The following is a 13,170-nucleotide window of genomic DNA, read 5'->3' on the forward strand; positions in this document are numbered from 1 at the left end:
GGGGAAACAAACAAAAAACAAGGTTTGCAAAATGGCATTGATAAGATTCTTATGAATCAACATGGGCTAAAAGATTTTCAAAACTTCTATTTAATAAGCTTATTCTTAGGTGAAAAAATTGTAATCTGCTAAAGCCTCTACTTTTTAAGTAAATATACCTGTTTACAATAATTTCAGTGTCTGAAATAAAGAATCTGCAAATAAAATGCTAAGAAAAATAAACCATACAGATTTTCTTACCCCATACCACTGCAATTATTTTAAATGCATAGGAATACAACAAACTCAAAAGAAAAAAAAATAGTGTTTTATTAACTACCACACTGTTATAATACACTTTTAAACGTACAATAAGGTAGCCTTTAAATTTGAGGTGGTCTTAAGAATAACAAATGAACAGAATTCCAAATTTTTGAAATAGGTGAACTGCTGCAGTTATAGGTATACATTTAGGAAAATTGTATAGCTCTTACAAGACCAGCAATGAAACTTTATTTTGTACATTTTTTAATAATTGAAAATATAAACAATAATTAAAAAATAAAAAGAAAATACAGCATAATAAAAAACATACATTTCTCAATTAAATGTACTGGATACATATAAATTTTAACATATAAATTTTAAGGGAAAAAGCAAAAAAGGAAAATGGTTGATATTTAAGTGCAGACTGACTACCTAGACCAAAAAAAAAAAAAAAAAGACTTAAAAAATATCATAAAACCTCTAGTTTTCTATGACTAATATCCATATGGTTGGAGTATCGTCACTATGGAAGTGATTTTGTTATGTTTGCATATGTTATACTTTACTGGTAATTTACATGATGGCTTTTAAGGCCCTGGCAGACATATGGTTTTTGGAAACAAGATTGGATTAAAAAAAAAAAATCACTGCTAAGACGCAATACACCGTATTTTTTTGGTCCTCCAATGTTCAAGAAAAGGGATAATTCACTATAACGTTTTCTTACCACCCAAATGCCTCAACCTATACATTTTAAACTTTTTAAACATTGGTTATATTGCCCAACTTCGTTATTGAAAGAATATTAACAAGACATTATTTTGGCAAATTAAATCTTAAACATGGCTTTTCAACAGGATTTAAAAGGTGACTATTCCTAGAGTTCCATGTTAAAATGTAGTTTTCAAAATCTTACAAGAGTAATGCTTAAAATATTGTACATAGTTAACCTAATTAAAATAATTAGCTTCAAAATGACAAATTGATAAGCTAAGTAAAGCCTACACTATGTAACATTTGCTTGGAAACTTGATTTGTCAGTTATGCATAATAAAAATTCCAGTCATCAAGAAAATTACAAAAATTTTTTTTATCATAACATGATTTCTTTCACCCACCAACTTTTTTTTATCTTACAATAGATAAATACCAACATGTTCTCATTTTTACACTAAACCACACAGGATTGATGCATTTGGTTAGACTACCATTCGCATTGTTAAATTCAATTTTCTCTTTATATAACTTGGTAAAATTTCATTTCTTCTAGATTCCAAAAGTACCTACAAAAACCCATGCAATTTTACCATTTTTAATATACTATGGAATATCATACAAAGTAAGGCATTTCAGTGTCATGTATAACCAAGTTACTGTCAATCCAAAAATTTTTGCACATCAATAAAAAGATATCTAAGAACTTAGGAACAATATTCTTCTCACTACTGTATAAAAATAACCACAATGAATAAGTATTTGTGTAATATTTACTCCATTGTCTCATTTCCAGAAACTGTGACAAGCTGTAAAGGTATTTCAGTGTTGGTAAGGATATCTTGATTGCTGGTGGTGGAAGTATTAACAGTTCCTATCCCTGAAACAGAACCTTGTTGAATATTTGCAAGGATAAGTGTTGTTCCTCCTGCAGTAATCAAAGTATCATCGCGTGCAGCTTCCACAGATGCCAGCACTGTACTGCTAGAGTGAATGCCTTTTTTATTCTGATGTGTTTTAATATGTTTGGCAAGGTGATCACTTCTCATAAAGCGTTTTGAACATTCTGGACAAACAAATTTCTTCTCACCTGTTAAAAAAATTAAGTTACTTAAGTTTTTTAAATTCAGCATTAATACACTGATCATTTTCTTAGAAAGAAAATGAGCCAACAGTGACAGGGACAGGGAGCAGAGTTCATTTAGGACTATATTAGTTTCATGGGCTGTCCCTGCAAGATTTTTCTCATAGAATATTTTTCAAAATAAATCTGTCATCTTTATTTTTGGATGAAAAGCTATCTTCAACCTTATTAAATTATACACTGATATTCAGATACCAATTTAATACCTCAACTATGTTAATAGTTTGTTGAAATATCTGTTACAAAATGCCAGCTTAAAAATGACCATCTGTAATGTACTTCTTCAAAGAAAAATACTGTTTTAAGCTATATTTAAGATATTATTAACATGTCAGATCCCTGATACTTAACCTTTAACTTTTAAATGTGAATTCAGGTCACTACACAGAGTACTTTTCAATTAAAGCAAAGACACAACCCTGAAGTCCAATAAAGGCTGAGTAATCCCAAGAATAGAGATAGCTAGCCGACTTGATTTCAGCTGGAATAATGAAGAGCAACCCTAATATATCATGATGTCAAAGTTAATAAGACTCTGATGCCTAAAATTATTTCCCAGCATGAATAAAACTTTTTTTAAAACACAAAAGACAGACTGAACTTCTATTATGCTGAAGACCTACTATGTAAGAGAATTTCTGAAAGACAGATAAGGCAAAAAGCCAACTTAAAAGCAATCCAGAGAAGTCAATCAGCAAACAAATCTAACATTTTCTTTACTTTCTTCACAATGTCTTACCTATCTCTTGTTCTAGCAACTCTCCTCTTAGTAGGTCCTCATCAGACCTCATGCCTGAAACTATACTGCAATGACACCCTAGCTGTTTCCTCTCCAATCCAACCAATCAATGCCAAGACAAATCTTTCTTAAACGTGAAATTCTATCACAGCACAAAACTTCACCTTTGTATCAAGTGGTACGGAAATGCAAGAGTAACTTGCAGATAACTAAATAGTTGAGACTCTCCACTACCTAACTTCCAAAGACCTCTATAATGTGGCTCAATCCTATGTAACAGAAATGTGTTAAATAAAATCTCATCTTCAGGCATGACAAAGTTTCCCTCTTTCTCTGTTCACACACTATTCTATTCCTCTGGGAAGGTTATGTCCCAGTTGCTTGAGGAACATTAGTCCTGAGAGATGCTCACGGCAAATGGCACGATGAAAAGTTGGGGAATGCTACACACATTACCTCCCCCACTTGGAGATGTACAGTGCTCATTAATGTTCAGTTTAAGGCCCTAAGAGGCGCTCCTTGAAGGTACTTGTAGCAACCGTCTTTAACAGTATTTCCTACACTTATTTGATCATAGAGCTTTCTTCTGTTTTACATTATTTCTCTTTATATCCTGCTGCTCAAATTCCACTGAGGAAAATTCTTCTACAGAGTTATCTTAAGGCCTATCCCTGCCTACTGCCCAACAATGCCTTACTACCCTAGTAATAATAATCTCTGCCTCTGAGCATATTTTATCTACTTTCTTATATTATTAGTTTCAAACAGTTCAAAGCTTATTTGTCTACTTATTTGATGAGACAGAAATTAAAACAAGTAGAGCATATATTATGTGTACTACTACAGACTTCGTAGGTTATTGTATGCATTTAGATCTAGGAGACTTCAAAATCCACACTATCCGTTTCACCATAGTTCCTTCTTTTAAGCTCTCTAGACACTGTAAATGCACTATTTTTCAGTTCTTCGGTATTGAGAGCACAGACTGATGAATACCTTGGTCATTACATGGTAGTAGGATAAAACTATCTGTATAAGTTATATTTAGTTAGGATTCAATTTGGGTCATTCCTAGGTCCATTTCATACAACAATCACACAACACTATGTAAAAATAATTTAATGAAAGTCTTGACATCAATATTGCCTTGGCCATTCCTCTATGAAATGTCTTTTGCTTACCTCACAGATATTAAAACAAGATAAAAGGTGAAATGCCTGAATTTATCAGAGGAAAAGGAATTATTCTTTATTATAGTATTGAGGAGGAGGAAGAAAATTAAGATCAAGAGTAAAAGCAGGCAACTAATTTTAAAAAGTTAAAATTAATAATGATAACATAAATGTGGCTTAAGACATTCAATAATGTGGAAACAAAACAAAAAAGCTAACTGAAAAAAAAAAGAGATAACTGAAATCTACATAAAATAAAACATTATTTTATAAGCCACACTGGCTTGTCTGTAATTAGTGCTTTTAAATTGGCATTACTGAAGATAGAAATTTGATATAATTGGTCATATTTTAAAAATTCAGTTCAGTAAGCTGTGCTAAAAAATTTTTTTAAGGTAATATGTAGTCCTATAATTCATTTTTGTCTGTTAAAAGTAAATATTAGTAACCTGTATGTGTTCTTCTGTGCCTCTGTAATTCATCACTTCGAGTAAATCTTTTACCACAGAACATCCAGTTACAAATAAAAGGGCGCTCCCCAGAATGCCAACGCAGATGGGCTCTCAGATGTGAGGTCTTCCCATAGACTTTACCACATCCTGGTATATGACAAATGTGTTGCTTCTTTTTCCCAAGATTGGTACCTCTAAAAAACACACACAGAATAATATATACTTATATGAAAATATTCAAATGGACATTACCACTCATATATGCCCCATGTTGAATTTCAAATAGAAGACACTATCACCATGAGGTCAATCAGAAACCAAGACCATTTAAAAGCAATTTAAATTAAAAAATTTTTAAGTTTTACATATTAATTTTACTCCAGAATTAATGTGACTGCTGTCCAAATGTAAATATGCTCAAGAAATACATAATTTAAAAGGACATTTCATACATAAAATATGTATAATACAGCTATTTTTTATTCTGTCAGAACCATTCACAAATTCTATGCATAGGTCCAATCCAATTAAGTTAGTTGTACAAGAAACTAAATGGTCTATTCAAAGTCATGATGTCAGCTAATTTCAAAAGTAAATAAACCAATAATAAATGTGCAACTATTCACAGGTACAATTAAGGCACCTTGATCAGACTTTAAATTAACATGATTTAAGCATATTTATTCACATATTTTTATGTCCACACCCTGAATATACACTGACTTAAGAGAAAAACAGAGAAAAAAAATCTAGACAAAACTATCATCTTAGATTTCTAGCACTATATGAAATAAATATAAATTAAAATTATCTTTATAGTTAAAATTCCCTTCATATTAACCATGCAAAGATATTCAAAATTATAAATCAGAGAGATAATACAGTTTCTCCACATTGCAAAATTTGACATCTGTTACATTTCAGTATTTGATACCAAGAGCAGGGTTTAGAAACTATGTGCTTAGATGAGTGAACACAGGTATCTTAGCCTAAGCAAGAAGAAAACTTTTTTGATTCCTGAACTGATATTCAAATTGTATTAAACACTACAGAAAATGTTATTACTTAACCTAAAAAAAAATTAGGCTAGTTTACTGAATAAAAACAATGCGTTTATAAGAAAACATGACATTTCAGACTCATCAACTGTCAAAATCAATTATAAAAACTTTGCAGTTTCTCTGAGATAAAAAAAAAAAGTACATTTAAGACCCCCCAACTTCCCCTCCTCCCACAATTTCAGTCTAAATTTAGCCTGTAAACCTTCCATAAGCCTGCAAATCCTCCTGTATATAACATACCTATCGCTTCTCAAATTTTACTGGAAAAATGCATATTTCCCCACATTTATATTTTAATGTACTCACACTCAGTAGCATGTGAAATTGCCATAGGACAAACAGTGCTAAACGGTGCCGTGCTGGCTGTTAGATGCCATAGGTGTTCTGAACAGGGAGACATCAATGTGGGCTCCAGTAGTTAGAGAAGGCTTCGTGGAGGAGGTGGGTAGGATTTAGATAGAAAGGAGGGAAGGCATTCCAGGCAGAGGAATAGCATAAGTAAAGACAAGGAGGAGTCATGCTGTTGTCTCAAGGGCAAGGATGTCATAATCTAACACAATTCTAGCTCCTGCTCCAGTCCACCCCCAATTTCTACAACTCTCTTTGAAGAGCTGAGTTGAGTGAAACAGGTTTTTCTGGCTCACCTGCAATGCCAAAGTCTTAACCAAGCCAGTATTATATCCATTTAATTTAGCTTTTTAAATTTGTTTTATTCTTAAATAGTCCTAAGAAAAAGAGCAATGTTTGTGGCTATTGGTGTACAAACCGATTTTACATATTATGTTCACCATAGCAATTTCACAGAGAACCCAATTCAGTTCACTCTATACATAACTTATTGCCTCTCTTCTATGCCTACCACTCAGGTCAGTCAATGTGCTTTTATAAACTCAAAAGTGCTATTTTACTAACTTAGCAAAATTTAGTTTGAGAGTACAAGCCACAAGATTGTAACAAATTACAGCAACAAATATGAGTTCTCAAAGAACCAAGAATCCAGAGAAAGATGTTTTCATCAATTGAATTATAAGGAAACAAGACATATTCATTGTTTGAAAATGGGACAGGCATCTAAAAAAGAAAAAAATGGAGACGGGGCACATGAAAATATATAAGGAAAAGCCCAATACCTAGGTCAAAGTTTCTATTAAAAAAATTTCACTCAAGGTAAAATCTAGATATGGATATATGACATGTGATGTGAAGGAAGAGAACTGAAGTGAATTTCTCAACAAACATCAAGTAATAAAAGATTTACCATCAGTTTTCCTCTTGATTTATCCAGTTATACCCCCTAATACCCATTACATGACCTAAAAAAGCTATTTTAAGTTTCTATTCTTGACTGCTTAAACTTGCTCCCAAAATTTTAATGCAAAGATAGAGTAACACGATAAATAAAACTAAATTTTGAGTAGAGGGGTTAAGAAAAGTTAAGTAAATTGAGTCTTTTGCTTGGGACAGGAGAAACAGAGCACAAACTGAAATGCTGACAGGGAAGAAAACAGATTTTGCAAAATAATTTTTAAAAAATGGATTGAGATCCACACAAAACCTATATAACAACAATGCCTTTAGAATTTATTTTACTTTATAAAATTATTTGTCTCTTCCACTAGTGTAAAAAGTTTCTGACAGCTGGTTCTGCTTAATAAATATTGGCTAAATGCCCAAATAAATACAATTTTAAAATATTTAATTATATTTTACATCTTGCTCAAAAAGGTAAACAAATAAAATTTAATTCTCTTAAGATACCATCTTACACATAGTCTTTTTTTTTTTTTAAGAGAGTACTGCTGAGGAAAAAAAGGCCAATATTCTAAAATGTTTAAAGTGCTACCTACCTCACTTCGCACAACAGGATTTACTATGCTATGCTTTTATTAATTAGATGCAGCAACTGTCAATGATACAGTTGTGCCTATCTTATATATTTTAGCTGGATTTTGTTCAAATGAGCTCTAAGAGACAATATAGTTTTCTTAAGAACTTCAATTTTGACTGCTTAGAATAAGTTACAAAAAGGAACAAAAATGAGTACTTTTATAATCCTCAGGATAAGGGAGATTAATAGCATGATAACAAGGCATCTCATATAAAGATTGAACTAAAAATTTTGTGCTTAAAAAAAGTTTGCAAACTTTAAGTGGTAGAACTCTCTTTACTTGTGTAAATGCATTCTGCAAACCACTGACAACGTTGAAAGGCAATGTAAAACTTGGAAAAAATATCTGCACATGTGACAGGTAAACACACAAATTAACAGATACACAAAAGACAAACAATTCACAAAAGAAATTGTGAAATGGTAAAATAACATCAAAAATGTTCAATCTCACAAAGTAACAAAAATATACTAAATAAAATAGTGAGGTGTTACTTTTCATCAGTCAGACTTAAAAGTGATAAATATATTTAAAAATGATAAAATCCATTGTTGACAAGGGTGTGGGAAAGCAGATACTCTCATGTACCACTAGTGGAGTATAAGTTGATACAACCTTTCTAAATTCCCTTTGATTCAACAATTCCACCTTTGCCAACCTATACTGATGAAATAATCAGACAGATGTGCAAAGATGTGTAAGGATTAGAACAACATTAAACTCCCAAAAACGATGTTAAACTCTATACAGCTATACAACTGAATACTATTACAAGTCATTAAAAAATTGATGCAGACTCTATATAGACATGGAAATATGATCACAAAAATTTTCAAAAGAACAGACATGTAAAACAGTGAGAACAAGACATTCTACTTTAAAACATATTTAAACTCTGGAAGGATATATACAAAAATGCTACAGTAGTCATCTTGAAGTGGGGTAGGAGTTTGGTATTCTTTTAATACTCTTCTATATTTCTAAATTCTTATAAGCATGCATTAGTTTAATAAACATAAATTAAGAAGGTTTTCAATTTAAAAAGAATAAGCAAAACATAGGCAAGGCCTTGACTCTCAATTAGATTTGACTTCCATGAACAATTTATCTTGAAAGTTCCTCTAAAAATGATGGTAAATTTCAGAAAAGTTATTGCCTAACCAGAATTCCACACTAATTTATTTAAATTGACCAAAACATTTCAAAGAATAAAATTTCAGACAACTGAATAATTACTGGTAGTAATACAAATGCCTAAGGATCAGATGCAGAAGCAAATCCACTTGGGAGGCAGTATGTGTAGTCGTTAAGGCCCTGGAGTAAGAAAATGGGTCCAAATCCCACTTCTGTATGCTCTTAAGAGTCATTCAGCCTCTCCATGCCTCACTTATAAGACCATCTCGAACACAGAACGCTCTCAGGGTTAACAGTTATTAGTCATTACTATTATTGTGAATGAGCTGGCCAATGTACAAACCAACTCAAAGGGAGACAGGCTCTATTAGTTCATGCTCATTAACTGTATTAACAGTTGTGGAGTTTTTTTCAGTCTATTTAAAGAGTTCATTTCTGAGAGAGGTATGTTAAGCCCTTTCACTGTAACTGGAGGATATGATTAGTATGTATTTAGAATTCTATCAGTTTTTGCCCTATATATTTCAAAACTGTGAAAAAGGTATCATGGCTATTAAATCTTCTTGTATTATTAAGAAATATATCCCTATCTATTCATTTGATATTTTCACCTTAATCTTACCATGCTTGATATTAACACTGCTACCCAAGTTTTCTTTTTGTTAACATTTGCCTAATAAATCTTTTCCATCACTTTATTTTCAACATTCCTGTGACAATTTGAGATGTTCCTATAATCAAAAAGGCTGGATTTTATGTTTTCTTAAATATGATCTGAGTTTCAGTCTCTTATTAAGCTTAATCCAACCACATTTAATATAATTACTGATCTGTTCTGGGTTTTACTCCTGTCATGTTAAGTCTTTATTTATGTTTATTTTAAAAAAACAATGAACTGAAATATTACAGTTCCACTTTTAAAAAATTCCATCAAGGCTTATTACTCATTTCTGTTGAAAATGGAAAATATTTATGCTTTATCATTATCAACTATTTCTGAACTTCTTATTTCTATATTATATAACTGCTATTCTCAAGCTAAGAATCAACTTTTAAATCTGTATTTAGGCTAATTCCATTGCTACTTTGCAAACAGACTAATTTTTGATAGACCTGTTAAATGGTATCTTGCTGTACTTTTTTTAAAGAAAGTAAACTAAGTAATTTTAGTTTAAAAAAGGCATTTAGATCTGAAAATTTGACTTCACATATTTTGTTCTAATTTTTTCTGCCACACTCATACAGACAAACACACAAAATGATCATGTAATGAATAATTTCCATAATTTAGTGACAGGGCATGCAGTATTTCAAAAATAAGGCTGATGATATTAAGTCTTTAAAAAAAAAAAAGAAAGAAAAAGAGTATGTTTCATGTGTGCATACCTCCCACCACCTTCTTTACAGTTGGGACAGGTGCAAGCTACCCTCCGAAGTCTTTTTCCTTCTTGATGTTGTTGGTCCCCTTCTTCATCTACCACCTGTACTCTTAAATGTGTTAGATCATTGGTATTCAATGTAGAATCACCACTGAGCTGCCACTCTTCAGGATCAGGTTCTTCTTCCTTGATCCTAATATCTAAAGAAAAAAACAAATACAGATGAGAAGCAGCCCATTGGCCCAAAAAGATAGCATAGATCTGAGCCTCTCTAAGGTAAAAAGAATACTAGATAAAAGTCAAAAATCATCCATTTGTGGAGCATAAACACTGCTCCTTGTTGTGGCTTATTCTTTCAAAACAATATATTTTATTCTAAATATAAGAGATTAAGCCAAAAAGCAAGTAAAGCCAGCATGAGAGCTTGCTTTTTAAGATTCATTAAGAAAAACAATTTTTTTTGAGCAAGCTGAGTCATAAAACAATCTGAAACTTCAATTATAATTGTTCAAATAGTCAGTGAATCCAACGGTCAACTCAATTGGAACAAATTCTAATGCCGTAAACCTCTCTTTTACAGCCTATCAATTATGCCTATCTGTAGTTACTATGGGAACACAAAATGTAGGTACTATGGGAATGCAATCAAGCCTCTCTGTAGGTACTGTGAAATTATTACTCACAAACCTAAGCTTTAAAGTCATTAGTTACTAAAATATCTATAATGGCCACACCACAGTATCACTGTGCAAGAAGGTGAAAAAGTGTAAGAGAGTTTCTATTTTCAAGGAGTTTTATTATAAACCAGGCTGGGAAACAAAATGAGCATGCAATGGTAAGAGGAAGAGTGGATATGGCAGGAAATTATATCATTTTCTCAGCATAGCCAAATATCTTTCTTTGTATTGCTAATGATATAAAATCATTTTCTATGTGAAACTGAGGTTTTTCATCTCAGAAAACTAATTCTTAAAAAAAAAAAAAAAAGAATTTAGAACACTGAATATAACCATCTTTGGTAAAACAAATTCCTGCAAATTTTTATTTTGATTCATGTAAACTAAAAATCTCAATGGAAATTTATTATTTTAGATCTATCAGTCTAACAATTGGAGCAAAAATAGCCGAAAAAAAATCAAATGTGCCCTAATAACTCTTGAATTTATACAATGAAAACTAGAACGTACAATCAAGAAAAATGTCTCAGTTTAAAACTAGTTTATCAGAATAACTACAACTAAGAATCAAGGAGGGAAATGGGAAGAGAGGAGACTCTTGCCTGGGCAACAGGGCAGATGGTGGTGCCATTCACTGAGATAGGAAATACTGGAGAAGGTCCAGAGGGAGGTAAAGAAGGACAGTTAATAAATTCAAGGTTGAAGATCATGGAATCTAAACTGTTTGTGAGACAAACCAGTAAAAAAGCTGGACTTATATACAGTTGGGAGTCCATCCAAAGAACAGGTTAGATCATTCAAGGGCTATGTGTAGAATTAGAAGAAACAGTGGCCTATGAGGAACACAAACATTTAAGGAAAAAAGAAGATGAAGAATGTGCAAAGGAAAGGAGTACCCAGGAAAATGTGCTACATTAAAGAAAGAAGAAGGAAGTGGTCAATATCAAATACTGCCAAAAATCAAGAAAGAAACTAAGAAAATGAGCAAGAAGTGAAAAAGTGTTTAATAACAAGTATAGGTAAGTTTTTCAAAATGTCTGGCTTAAGAGGGAGACAAACATGGCAGAAGAGGCTAAAGGGGATCAAAGAAGACAGTCTGGGGGAGGGAGTTGAGCTGATGGAGCACAGCTACTTCTTCCTCTACTACATGAGGGAAGAAGACATAAGGCACATTTGTTCATTCAATAAATAATTAGCTACCATGTGCCATGAACTGTGCTAGACCCCAGATGCAGAGAGAATTTGATAGCTGGAAATTAAGGGGAAATTGGTTTTTATTTCCTCAGTGAAATTTCAGGATAAAAGACTAGATATGTATAAAATTCACCCAGAAACTCAACAAAAATGAGTATTGACCTCTGTTCCTTTACAATAAGGTGTCCACCTGCATCACTGTGATAAAACATTTAATCACTTGCACAAATACTGCATAGTACTAGTTTTTTTATAAGTTAAATAAAAGACACAGCATATGGATATTACATATCCTAAGTTGGATAAATTTTAAGTCCATAAAATGAAGAATTTTATCAGATGTTTTTAAAGCTGCTCATCTTACATTATTTGTGACAAGACAGCAAGAAAAAAGGAGGACAGAATACTAATAGCAAAAATAAAGGAGTCTAGAGAGACAGAAGAAAAATTTAAAGACAACACAGAGAACAAAAAAAAAGCAACTGATGAGAGAGAGCAAGAATGAAATGCAATCTGACTGAGGGGACAAAGATACTATTACAGGGTGTTCTTGCTCATATTGCTAATTCTCTCTGGAACCTACAAAATATGTTTATAGTGTGTCATGGGCATAGATACCTATAACAAAGTTCTCCTTATTGAATCTGAATATAACATAGGTATGAAGAACTTACCATGTCCAAATTGAACACATCTTGTCCACTCACCAAACCCTCTCCTTGCACCCCTCTTAGTTAATAATTACAAGCCATCTAACTGTTCAAACTATCAACTTCAGGTGAGTCCTGTCAGTCCATTCCCTGCCTCTCATTTCTTTTTTGCCAATCCAACTTCTATACAGCTCCCAGAATTTTCCTCCTAAACAAAAATCTGATGGCATCACTTTCCTGATTCATTACCTGTACTAATCCTCTGTTTTCTACAATATTAAGTCCTAACTCATTAAGTCAGTATTCAAGAACCTTCTCAATCTGGCCCCAACCTGCTCTTCCAACTTCAGTGTTAAAATACTGAAGTTCTCATTTTCAGAACACATATCCTTTCTTAATGCCACACCCTCACATGTGCCTCTTGCCTAGCCTGGTTTCTAGCTCTTTCCTTTTTCATCTAACCTCTACTTATAGTTCAAATGTCATCTTCTCTATACATGCTTATGGTAGAATTAATTCTACTTATTGGTTCATAATATCCCTTTAGATAATGAATACTTCACTCAAAAGTGCTCAGAAATTACAATCCAACTAAATGAACAAACCCTTCCCTCTTACGGAGGAACTTCTAATAGAGGTAATAATCTACCTGGAAAAACTTTGTCCTCTACTTTCCTATGCTCCTTTTATCTGTATGTATTATGCAAACAATATATAAA

The 13,170-nt window shown here is 32.4% G+C and overlaps 1 protein-coding gene across 1 annotated transcript in view; it reads right to left on the reverse strand.

The window, feature by feature from the left end:
* Positions 1 to 285: 285 nt before the first annotated feature.
* Positions 286 to 13,170, reverse strand: part of SP3 (Sp3 transcription factor) — a 47,101-nt gene continuing 34,216 nt past the window's right edge. Inside the window, exons 5-7 of the mRNA XM_032479713.1 lie at positions 9,938 to 10,130; positions 4,465 to 4,661; positions 286 to 2,050 (exon numbers count right to left, since the gene is read on the reverse strand). Of these exons, the coding sequence (XP_032335604.1) occupies positions 1,734 to 2,050; positions 4,465 to 4,661; positions 9,938 to 10,130 (707 nt within the window). The 3' untranslated portion in view covers positions 286 to 1,733. The remainder of the gene's footprint in view (positions 2,051 to 4,464; positions 4,662 to 9,937; positions 10,131 to 13,170) is intronic.

The sequence above is a fragment of the Camelus ferus genome, chromosome 5 (assembly GCF_009834535.1).
Source record: "Camelus ferus isolate YT-003-E chromosome 5, BCGSAC_Cfer_1.0, whole genome shotgun sequence".
In the NCBI taxonomy this organism is placed as follows: domain Eukaryota; kingdom Metazoa; phylum Chordata; class Mammalia; order Artiodactyla; family Camelidae; genus Camelus; species Camelus ferus.